Source organism: Sebastes umbrosus, chromosome 12 (assembly GCF_015220745.1).
Source record: "Sebastes umbrosus isolate fSebUmb1 chromosome 12, fSebUmb1.pri, whole genome shotgun sequence".
NCBI lineage: Eukaryota > Metazoa > Chordata > Actinopteri > Perciformes > Sebastidae > Sebastes > Sebastes umbrosus.
In genome coordinates this window covers 24,329,136-24,340,216 of record NC_051280.1, presented here as the reverse complement: position 1 = coordinate 24,340,216, position 11,081 = coordinate 24,329,136, and the positions used below count along the sequence as shown (strand labels likewise).

General features: G+C 42.4%; 2 protein-coding genes across 3 annotated transcripts; one reads left to right on the top strand and one right to left on the bottom strand.

Moving 5' to 3' along the window:
- The first annotated feature begins 789 nt into the window (after nucleotides 1-789).
- On the top strand, nucleotides 790-3,748 carry LOC119499152 (alpha-2-HS-glycoprotein-like). Of its 2 annotated transcripts, XM_037788389.1 has the most exons (8): nucleotides 790-1,074; nucleotides 1,781-1,891; nucleotides 2,061-2,142; nucleotides 2,256-2,413; nucleotides 2,524-2,619; nucleotides 2,834-2,905; nucleotides 3,023-3,283; nucleotides 3,314-3,748. In XM_037788389.1, exons 1-8 carry the CDS (start codon nucleotides 877-879, stop codon nucleotides 3,485-3,487), a joined length of 1,152 nt encoding a protein of 383 aa, XP_037644317.1. In that variant the 5' UTR covers nucleotides 790-876; the 3' UTR covers nucleotides 3,488-3,748. The 2 variants fall into 2 exon arrangements, with proteins under 2 accessions (XP_037644317.1, XP_037644315.1); XM_037788387.1 differs by having other exon boundaries at nucleotides 3,023-3,748.
- A 2,186-nt stretch (nucleotides 3,749-5,934) lies between these two features.
- On the bottom strand, nucleotides 5,935-9,179 carry LOC119499192. The gene is made up of 5 exons (XM_037788440.1): nucleotides 9,086-9,179; nucleotides 8,618-8,755; nucleotides 7,696-7,811; nucleotides 7,606-7,613; nucleotides 5,935-7,445 (listed from the first exon to the last, which is right to left on the bottom strand). The coding sequence occupies exons 1-5, from the start codon at nucleotides 9,177-9,179 to the stop codon at nucleotides 5,969-5,971; spliced, it is 1,833 nt and encodes a 610-aa protein (XP_037644368.1). The 3' UTR covers nucleotides 5,935-5,968.
- Between the last annotated feature and the right edge of the window lie 1,902 nt (nucleotides 9,180-11,081).

Below are 11,081 nucleotides of genomic sequence, written 5' to 3'. Positions count from 1 at the left end.
AAACGTGCAACGTACTAGTAATTCTTTCATCAGTACAGCCATGACCTGGAGAGACACTATAGTGTATTTTGCAAACGGTCCAATACAGAGCAAATAGTGGGTGGCAGCCATGTCCCTAAACCACACAGCACTAATAATCAGAATATGTCGGGATACCTGCCAAAGAAATCAGTTAAACATGCACTTCTGGACGGATTGGAAACATTGTCATCTCAAATAGCGTGGAAAAAAAGAAAAGTAACCCAAACCAAAGACAAAAAAAATAAAAAGTGGATCTTTTTTACTAGTAATTCTTTCATCAGTACAGTCATGACCTGGAGAGACACTAGTGTAATGTGCAAATGGTCAAATACAGAGCAAATAATGGGTGGCATTAGTGTCCCTGTCCTTGAACTAGGCTATGCCCCACCTGTTGGTAAATATCCTCTTTGCTCATGTGTCGTTGAGCCAGTCACTGAGCCCCTGCTGGTTACCCAAATGTGTGTTTGAACATGAAGCTATTCACAAAGTTCGTATGATATTTAATTCAGGAAACATTTGTGTCAGATTTTGGCCTGTTCATAAACTGTAAATCACAGATAGTGTGGGATGTTTCTAGATGTCTCGCAATAGGGAACCATGACTGATTTAGGCTCATCCCACGCCAGACTTTGTCAGCTTACATTTGTTTTGGCAGCAATCCTAAAACAGCGTACGACTCACATGTGACGCAGGAGTCAGGAGGGATGATCGTGGTGTTTGACTTGGCTGTTTTCCTGTTTAAAGTACAGGATATATACAGCGCAGGCTGCATGAACTCGGCCTCTCCTTCTCACTCTTATCTGCTTGACTGCTCTGATACTTCTTGATTGCTTGATTGCTTGATTTCTCACAGAAATGAATTCTCTGGGCATCACTGTGGTTCTGGGACTACTGGCGGGGGTCTGGGCTCAGATCAATGTGGTACGACCACTGTGCGACTCCGCTGAGGGAGAAGAGGCTGCCCTGGTGGCTCAGGATTACCTCAATGCCCAGCACACTCATGGCTACAAGTATGCACTGAACAGGATCGAAGACATCAAGATCTATACTGAAGTAAGTCAGCAGGTGTAGAGTTTGTGTGGTTACAGACAAAAAACTTTTATACAGATAGTTACTCCTTCTCTTCTCCTGTTGTTCAACTTTGAGTCAGGAACATGGGATGCAGAATACTCATCACACAGGATCACATAATTTGAAAGATCAAACTGTGAACTGTAATGTGTAACTTGTTTGAACATGATGTAGACACAACCCTGAATAATGAAAATAGGGAAATCAAATCCCATAAAAATATGCCAAGCTTAAAAAATGTGGTAAAAACTGCATAATTTAGATAAAGTAGTACATGTTATATAGAGTAGTACATTGGTGAGGATACGTCTTTACTTCCCTTAATCATTGCATATCTTAAATTGTACATATTTCCTTTCTTTCCTTCCATTGTGTTATTTTATGTCAGCACCCCAATTAAGACACAAGCCATGTAGTGCATTCCTAAACAGTTGGTGTGTGATGCCTCTGCATGCAAACACTTGCTCAAACATGTCAGAAAAGATTAAAAATCAACATTTCGACTATTTTTCATTATAATTTTCCAATGTTGTTCATCCATGCAAATATGACACCAGAACATTTCACTTTAAGGGCTTCTGTCTATGTGGTTATCATACAACACATAGCAGAGTCCTGTCAAATGACTGTCTGATGCAGTAGATTTTAAAAATAATAAATAATAATGGTTCCTTTTATCTGTCCTTAGCCTAATGGAGTCGACACATTTGTCCTGGAAGTTGACCTGCTGGAGACAGACTGTCATGTGTTGGATCCCACACCTCTTGCCAACTGCACAGTCAGGCCGAAAGTATTGACGGTGAGACTGCATACCATTACTACAGAGAAGCTCCCATACTCGAGCTACATGAATTCAACCAAATATCAAGACACTGATAGTTTAATAATATGATATAAAATAATGAGAATAGAAAATGTCCAGATTGACTGTTCTGTACTATTTGGACTGATTCTTTGTCTCCAATCAGGCAGTAGAAGGAGACTGTGATGTGGTGTTGAAGAGGGTTGGCGGAGTTCTGACTGTCACAGCATTCAAGTGTAAAACAGAAGGTACACCTTTCTAATCACACTCTCACACCGTATGACACCCACATATATTCAGCCACACAAAGTGTCACCCTACGCACAAAAACCTGTATGCGTCTTTCTTTGATGACATATAGAATCAACAGAGGACCTGTGCATGGGCTGTCCTTCCCTTCTTCCCCTAAATAACACCAACGCACTGGACTTTGTCCAAGCCTCTCTGGCAACCTTCAACAACCAATCTGTGGACGACGCAACGTATACTGTTATGGAGGTTGGAAGGATGACATCACAGGTGGGCCCAAACATATTCTGTTAAGTTCAGTTTTTTCCCCATAAGATTTAAAGTACCTACATGTTAATGTGTCTATAAGTACATCAATACTTCTCAATACCTTGTTTCAGATTGTATCTGGTGGGCCATTCTATTCTGCGGAATATGTTGTAGTTGAGGCTAATTGCACTAATGATGTCTGTGTACCCCTGGATGACGCCATGGCTGTAAGTACACAAAGCATCAGTTTAGTTTTTTAGTAGATGCTCTCTAAATTATTATTGGAATAATTTATTATGTACACTTTTTTTTTTTTAGCCCTGCTTATAAGCTAATTAAAGGAGATAGGAAAGTGATAAATTTGGACACCAAAGCTCCCCTTAAACAGCAAAAAAATAAACATAATTGTGATAAAAATCATGTTTTTCTTTTCTCCACCAGGCACGTGGTATTTGTACTGCCAAAGGTGTGAGCACTGCCCACACAGTGGACTGCAGGATGTTTTTAAATCTGGTAAAATACTGTATTTAACTTCTCCAAATAATTTTTTGATGGCCAAAAATAAGTCACAGATCAACTTTTATACTGATGATTTTTCCTAAGCCTCTGTTGATGTATACACTTTTTCAGGTGCCTGTTGTAGATGCCAACAGCACTGCAGATGCAGCTCCTGTTGTGCCACCAGTGGTCCATGTACAAACAGGTAGCATGTCACCCAAGCATGGTCTGAGGTTCCACCAGCTGACTACTCTCCATAACCCTGAGCTAAGCGGCCATCTGTCTGAATCAGGAGAGTCAAATGAAGTTGTACTCATAACACCTTCAGTGGCTGATCCTTCTCTAGCTGCTGCTAATCCTACTCCAGCTGCAGCCGATCCAGCTCCAGCTACTGCCGATCCAGCTCCAGCTGATCCAGCTCCAGCCGATCCAGCTCCAGCTGCTGACAGTGGATCAGCCTCAGATTCAGATTCAGATTCATCCAGTAAGGAGGTCCCGCATATTAATTTTAAGAGAGATGTATCTGACGCTGCGACTCAAACAGACCCCATCATTGTTCTTACACCAGTGTGCCCAGGAAGGAAAAGATTCTTTTAAGTGTTCAGGTCCCACAGACTCTCTATACTTGGTTCCTTCAGTGACACTGGCACTAGAGTAATTTATGACTTTAATTGATAACTGATGTCCTGTAGGTAGATGTAACACCAATACACATCCTTACAAATACAGAAAAATCCGTTATTTGACTTTGTCAAATCACATACACAAGCATTGTGCATTGCAAAACAATTCTTGAAATATCTGTAAAATGGATGATGAAGATTTGTATTTCATGCTGAATAAATCTCTCAAGTCAAAGCTTTTTTTGTTCTTATTTTTTGGTCATCATGCATCCTTAGAGATGTATTGGAAAAACTTCTAGTTCAGTATATTTAGTAGCAGTCAATGAAGGATAAAGTCACCCAAGGCCTTTTTAAAGGTTTGATGAGGACACACTGATAAGCTCTCTACACAGAACTTTGAATAAATGAACTGGTACCAAAATGCATGTAATCATTCATGCCACATCTTTCAGGGTGACTGCAAAACAAAGTGCTGTTTGCCAATTGTATTGACTTGTGCCAATAACATCCCTGTGAACCCATTGGCATTTCCATCCCTGTGAACCCATTGACATTTTCAAATACATTTCCCCTAATACAACAAAAAAACAGCAAAAAAAAGTGTTTGTCCCAGTTAACAATTAACATTACTCAAATGTTTTTAACATCCAAAGGTCTGGCAGTTTGAGTTGGGCAGTTTACAGGTTATGTGCATTCATTTTCAACATTTAAATCCAGTACTCACTAATCTCATGCAGATTAAAGTTTAGGATATTCTTGTTCAAAAGGCAAAGGCTTTTTTAAAATCAGGGAATGTTTAACCAAATGGATATTTGAAATAAATCAGTTATTTTTAGGAGCAAGCACAAAGATTTTAAGGTTGGACTTAGTGAGGCCACTGTTGGTGAAATTCTAGTAAGTGTATTTACAAGAATGGGTCAATGTTCAGGAAGTGGTAGTTCATGGCAAGGCAAAATAAGCAAGACAAGTTCAACAGGGGCAATGCACTGTTTGATTCTAAATAGCATAAGCCAACAAGTACCAAGGGTAAGCTGTCAACTTTGAAACCGACTTCTATAACATTCTGCTTTCAGAGTTTGTTTCCCCACTCACTTTTACAAAACAACCATCTGACAAATCCCTATAAGCATATTTAAAAAAAGAAAAAAAGCTTAGGTATTTGTTTCAATTGTTTATTCATAATGAAGGCAGCTCATTCCTGCTTTTGATTTCCACCTTCTCTCTGAATGGGTTGGTTGAGTCCTGCAAGAGACACACATATTAGTCCAAGAGAAAAAAAGATTTTGAAGGAAAAAAAAAAAAATTGACTTAACATACCATTTGCTTGGTGGTCAGCTCCTTCGTTGAAATGCATTTCCTGGAACATGAGGTTGAATCCTTTGGCCAGAGCCTAAAGGTGTTGTAGGCCTCCAGAAGTCTGAATAAATTTAGGGTTTAAAATGAATGAATCACTGACAGAGGGGTTCTGGGGCAAAGGCACGAAATGAGGGCCATCCATGAGATGAATCAGAAGGTCAACCATTGGTTAACCTTCTGATTTCATCACCAGGCCTTGGCATGTAGTTGACATCAGGTAAGGGATAGGACATTCCTCTCCCCAGCCATTTGGGGTGTTGGGGTTTTTCCTGTGGGGGATTTAAATTCTGAGGATGTTGGGATTTACTACTGTGATGCCTTGCAAGATTTTGTGCAAAGAAGTTACCATCACGAACCAGATCTCTGAAAGGCAGCGGTGATTCCTCAAAACTGTTGGGTTCCCTACCTGGTGGGCCATGCTGTAGCAGCACATAACTGTTTGGTTCAGAATAGGACTGCACAGTCTGATCAGGTTTAGTGGATTTCTTTGGGCCACTCACAAATTGCTGTGGTTGTGAGGCATTGTTAGGGGCCATCGAGTTGTCATAAAGTTGTACTTGGGCATCTTGAAGCATATAGTAAGGGATCACAAGACGATCAAGTTCACTTTGGACTTCAGGTTGCATCTGCCTTTCAGATTCACTGGCTTTGTTGTTAGATGGTTGTAGGTTGACTGTAGGTGTACTTTGCAGCTTTGCTATATGCTGCTGTTGTAGATATTGGCTGATATGAGACACAAAATTAGGCCCATATGGATTGTTCATGTCCCCAGCTGAGAATTGGATGTTCTGGTGCTTTTGGGGCTGTACATTATATGGCTCATATTGCAGCACTGGATTTACTGGTTCATTGCCTGAAGCATGGCTTTGGGGTAAAATTTGCAGCTCTTCATTTTGTGGTAGATATGGCCAATTAGAATATGGTGAATTTGGTACAAAATAAGGGTAGGTTGGTTGTTCAGGATTTGCAGGCTTGCTGGGATTATAGAGTAGTGCAGCAGGGATGCCATCTGGTGGCTGAAGATGTGGCCACTTATTTCCTGATGGAAGGGACTGAGAAGAAATGGGTGCAGAGGTGGAAGTTGTGGTAGGTTGTGTCATCATTGCTTCAGTTGGCCTTTGTGGAAGGGGAGCAGAACCCAAGCCATTGCCAAACCCAGAATATGCAAATGAAGGGAGGAATGGCAGTCCTGGATTGACTGAAGGTGCATCTTGACTAGCAAATCCAGCAGGAATAATTTGATGGAGATGTTGATGAAAAGCAATTTGTGGACAGCAATTAGAAAATCCAGATGGGCAAATCTGAGGGCAGTACACAGGTGGAGCAACAGGCTGTGGAGGTCTTGGAGCAGCAGGTGGCTTTTCAGGCTCTGGCTGAGGCACTTCAGGCTGTGGAGGTCTTGGAGCAGCAGTTGGCTTTTCAGGCTGTGGCTGAGGCACTTCAGGCTGTGGAGGTCTTGGAGCAGCAGTTGGATTTTCAGGCAATGGATGAGGGTAGAGGTGGAAGGGGTAGAAGGGCTGCTGTACTTGGCCCCAAGGAGCAACAGGCTGTGGAGGTCTTGGAGCAGCAGTTGGCTTTTCAGGCTCTGGCTGAGGTGCTTCAGGTTGTGGAGGCCTTGGGGCAGCAGCTGGCTTTTCAGGCTCTGGCTGAGGGTAGAAGTGGAAAGGGTAGAAGGGCTGCTGTACTTGGCCCCGAGGGACTTCAGGCTGTGGAGGTCTTGGAGCAGCAGTCGGCTTTTCAGGCTCTGGCGCTTCAGGTTGTGGGGGCCTTGGAGCAGCAGCTGGCTTTTCAGGCTCTGGCTGAGGGTAGAAGTGGAAGGGGTAGAAGGGCTGCTGTACCTGGCCCCAAGGTGCAACACGCTGTGGAGGTCTTGGAGCAGCTGTTGGCTTTTCGGGCTCTGGCTGAGGTGCTTCAGGTTGTGGAGGTCTTGGAGCTGCACTTGGCTTTTCAGGCCCTGGCTGAGGGTAGAAGTGGAAAGGGTAGAAGGGCTGCTGTACTTGGCCCCGAGGGGCTTCAGGCTGTGGAGGTCTTGGAGCAGCAGTCGGCTTTTCAGGCTCTGGCGCTTCAGGTTGTGGGGGCCTTGGAGCAGCAGCTGGCTTTTCAGGCTCTGGCTGAGGGTAGAAGTGGAAGGGGTAGAAGGGCTGCTGTACCTGACCCCAAGGTGCAACACGCTGTGGAGGTCTTGGAGCAGCTGTTGGCTTTTCGGGCTCTGGCTGAGGTGCTTCAGGTTGTGGAGGTCTTGGAGCTGCACTTGGCTTTTCAGGCCCTGGCTGAGGGTAGAAGTGGAAGGGGTAGAAGGGCTGCTGTACTTGGCCCCAAGGGGCTTCAGGCTGTGGAGGTCTTGGAGCAACAGTTGGCTTTTCAGGCTCTGGCTGAGGCGCTTCAGGCTGTGGAGGCCTTGGCGCAGCAGTTGGCTTTTCAGGCTCTGGCTGAGGCGCTTCAGGTTGTGGGGGCCTTGGAGCAGCAGTTGGCTTTTCAGGCACTGGCTGAGGGTAGAAGTGGAAGGGATAGAAGGGCTGCTGTACTCGGCCCCAGCGGGCAACAGGTTGTGGAGGTCTTGGAGCAGCAGCTTGTGTAGGATTTATCGGCGAAGGGGTGGAGGGATACAACTCTTTGCTTGGGGTTTCAGTTTGCAGTTTTGGACCATTTGTGGGCCTTGTGTGTTCAGTTTGAGCTGGTGACAGTGATGGACAGGAAATTTTAATTTCTCCCTCTCCAGCCAATTGAAGGGTGTACATTCCATCCTGGAACACAAAAGGTCAACAGATTATACCAAACTTCTTTTCTTTTTAAAGGGGAATTTTCGAAAACAAGTTTGTACTGTACCTTTTTCTCCAGGCAGGGTGCATAGCGAACAGAGATGACCACACCTTCGGGATGTACAACTACACTGAACCCACATCTGGGTGAAGCCTTCATCAGTGGCTCCCAGTTACCAGTCACTGTAAAGTAATACATTACAAAGTACAAAAAAGGTAAACGGACATCTAGTCACACTGGGCAGAAAGTTCTGGTAGTGGCCAGAAGGGAACTAGCAAATTGGGGAAACTGTAGCGAGATTGGTAAGGTTAGGCGTGGACCTCGAATTTTAAGGTTAGGACATGTTGTGGCCCACGAGTTTTACGAAAGTTTTTGAGGATCTCAGATCAGATTATACACTTTGTGGACTCCCTTCTAGATACAACTGAAAGTTTCTTTCCCTTTCAAAATACATTAAATGCCAGTGGATAATGTTATCATAGCTTACTGAAGATAAACAGCCTCCAAGCGTTAAGTGTTTCCACTTCAACTTCTGTAATACCAATGCTACTCTGAACACATGATTAAAAGACTATCAGACCATTTTATCACTGCATAAATAGAAGCCGTTTGAACACCATTAATTAAAAATCTACCAGTAATCCATGTTTAGACCCAAATTTTCAGCAATTTGGGAATTAGAGGTCAAGTTTCCTTTAAGACTAAAAAGAAAATATGCTCAATTATAGTAAGAGTTAGGACAGCTAAATTTAGATAATACAATTATTATCCCCCCCAGAAAATAGTATGCTGCATCACTGTATTGATGGTGCTGATGGACAATACAAGTATCCTGACACAACCAAATAGATGTATCCATTATTTGTGATTCATTACCTTGTTAACAGAATGCATGTCATGCCTTTATTCAGTGTTGATTATCTTAAACAGAAATTAAGAAAAAAAAAGCCCAAAACTTACAATTTACGTTAATTTTAGCGACAGATACTGTCCATCCCGTTTTCACGACCATGCCCTGAGCGTGGCAGGTGACCATCGGAGGGTTGGGTGAAGACTGCTTCATCAAAGGGCATGACATCTTCACGGGTAACCCGCACCAACGCAACGGGAGAACGTAGCAATCCTCCTAAAAGTAGAAAGCAAAATTTTGCAAGTGTACACGGTTCAAGTGTGCAGGGCATTCAGAATAAAATGTATCCCACCTCAAGAGCGACAAAGCAGCCATCGTAAGGTGCAACCAAGACCAAATCTCTCATTGTTGACCTGATGGTGTAACCACAGCTCGGTGGCAACTTGGACAGAGGCAGAGGAGACAGGCGACTTCCTGAGCAATTAAATGACAGAAACGTTTTTTTTTAAAAAGTGCATGAAACTACTTTGCAGATTCTACCAAGTATTGTGTGCAGTATAAATGATAAAGCTATAAATTAACGACTCCAAAAGAGATTAAACTTACCCCTGTCCACAAAGAACAGAGATCCTAGGGTAGAAGCAGCATCTTGGACTTGAAGCTTCATGGAGTCTCCAGTACATTCAACCTTTGGATCCATTTTAAGGAGTCGATCCACTGCCGCATTGTCTGGCTTTGAATTCGGCCTCCAAAAGACATCACCCTGTAGTTGAGGTTGCTTGGGATCCCCCCAACCTATTAAAAACAAGGCTTTGTTTAAGTTCAAATGGGTACACTGTCATTATTAACTGTCCTAACAACAAGGTGCACACATTCAACTACAAGCCTACTGGTTGAACAGGCGGATAAGGTCTTTTGTTCCAGGAAGGGTCTGATTTTTTAATTACCTCTTCTCATCTTTCAGCTCCATCATTTCTCAAATGGCTCTTTATGGTGTTATTCATTTCTTGTGTTATGTATTTGTTGTGTATTGTAAATGCAATGTCTATATTATAGTCTGTATGAGTTGATTTGGTGGCAAATGAGTTTCCCCATTGGAGATTAATAAAGCCTTTAATCTAATACATGCATAGGCCTCGCTGTGTCAAAAATAACTTTTGTAGTGTATTTCATGCAGGATTGTGATAAGAATTTCATCTTTACGTACCCATATCTGCTTGATAATCTGTATCAACATCCAGAAAGTTCTTTGTGGTTCCTCGGAGTTCACCACCTTGCAGAGAAGTTTGCCCGATTAAGAGTCTTCCACGGCGCAGATCACGTCCTTTAGCTTGACCTTTGCTAAGCGTCAAGTTTCCTCTCAATTTATCCAATGCTTTCAGCTTTGTCAGTCTTGTGCAATGGCAAAATGAACTAGCAACCACTAAAAGTCCTAAACATAGTAAAATCCTACTGTCCCTTCTCTCTCGGCACGCCATTGGAACACAGAAAAAGCACTGAACATGGGCAAATTGCCTTAGCAGTTTGCTGCAAATGCTGAACTCTCCTCTAGTCAGGCAGTTTTTAAGACTGAGGTCTGGTCCTAATTACAACTAATCAAAACACCTGACCACAGCAGGTGTTGCCAATCAAGCAAATTAAGGGCGGGGCATTCATTTGTGGCCCTGAACGCCTCACACCAAGATACTGAAATGTAGTCTTTGGCAGTCGAGGACTACAAATTGTAGTGACTGTATTTGTCTTTGTCACGTCAGAGTAATATGACAAAGACAAATATTGTATTGTTCTTCTCGTAAGGCTTATTTGGCAGCCTTGCCAAGTTTTTTAGGCTTGATTATCATATTTCTTTTCATGCATTAAGTCATATGATTTGAATTTGCTAAAGCCTTTATCTGTTTAGCTTTTCCCTGACCCTGCAGAGAATAGTTTTTCACATAGATAACGCTACATAAATATCTTCAAAATGAATAAAGCATACAAAGTAGGTGCTTAGAATGTTATGGCTGTCTTTCTCAGGCCTAACTGGGTGCTAAATGGACGCGCCACACTGTGGACAACAACGTTGTATCGTCAGGGTTTAAACCCTTAACAAGCCACTGTTGGGTCTGTTGTCACAAACTCATGCTGTGCAGCAAAACACTGTTCAATCCTACATAACTTTATTTTAAATTCTAGTGGGCATCTTAAGGTTACAAGAATACCAAATATGCGAGTCTGCACCTAAGATTATTTACAACATCTAGAACGAATCCATTGTGCAGCTAATATGAATTATTATGTGTAGCTTCAAAGAGTTGGAATAAGCAGATACAGAATATATGAGACACAGGGGAAATAAAAGGGAGGAACAGGGAAACGCTGTTTAGTTTACCTTTTATATGGTTTAATTGAGTAAAAGCAGTCCATTAATGAAAGCTGGTAGTTTATTCCCCTTGTCAAATCATGCCATCTTAACCTTTAGTCTGATCAAGAAAATTAGTCTCTACATTTTGTTATTAGATATAAAAATGTTTGTTTCTCCTCATTCATTGTGAATCCAAGAGTTAAAGACAGCTTTCACCTAACTTTGAAAAAGTCTTATTGTTCACAACAACTTATTGAT

Excerpts from the sequence above, each read along its gene's own strand:
- LOC119499152 (XM_037788387.1), top strand. The coding sequence starts at position 877 with ATGAATTCTCTGGGCATCACTGTGGTTCTGGGACTACTGGCGGGGGTC. Across the intron at positions 2,414-2,523 it reads TTGGAAGGATGACATCACAG|ATTGTATCTGGTGGGCCATT; the intron begins GTGGGCCCAAAC and ends ACCTTGTTTCAG. Across the intron at positions 2,620-2,833 it reads CCCTGGATGACGCCATGGCT|GCACGTGGTATTTGTACTGC; the intron begins GTAAGTACACAA and ends TTTCTCCACCAG.
- LOC119499192 (XM_037788440.1), bottom strand. The coding sequence starts at position 9,179 with ATGGATCCAAAGGTTGAATGTACTGGAGACTCCATGAAGCTTCAAGTC. Across the intron at positions 8,756-9,085 it reads TCTGTTCTTTGTGGACAGGG|GAGGATTGCTACGTTCTCCC; the intron begins GTAAGTTTAATC and ends TTCTACTTTTAG. Across the intron at positions 7,812-8,617 it reads TCGTGAAAACGGGATGGACA|TGACTGGTAACTGGGAGCCA; the intron begins GTATCTGTCGCT and ends ATTACTTTACAG.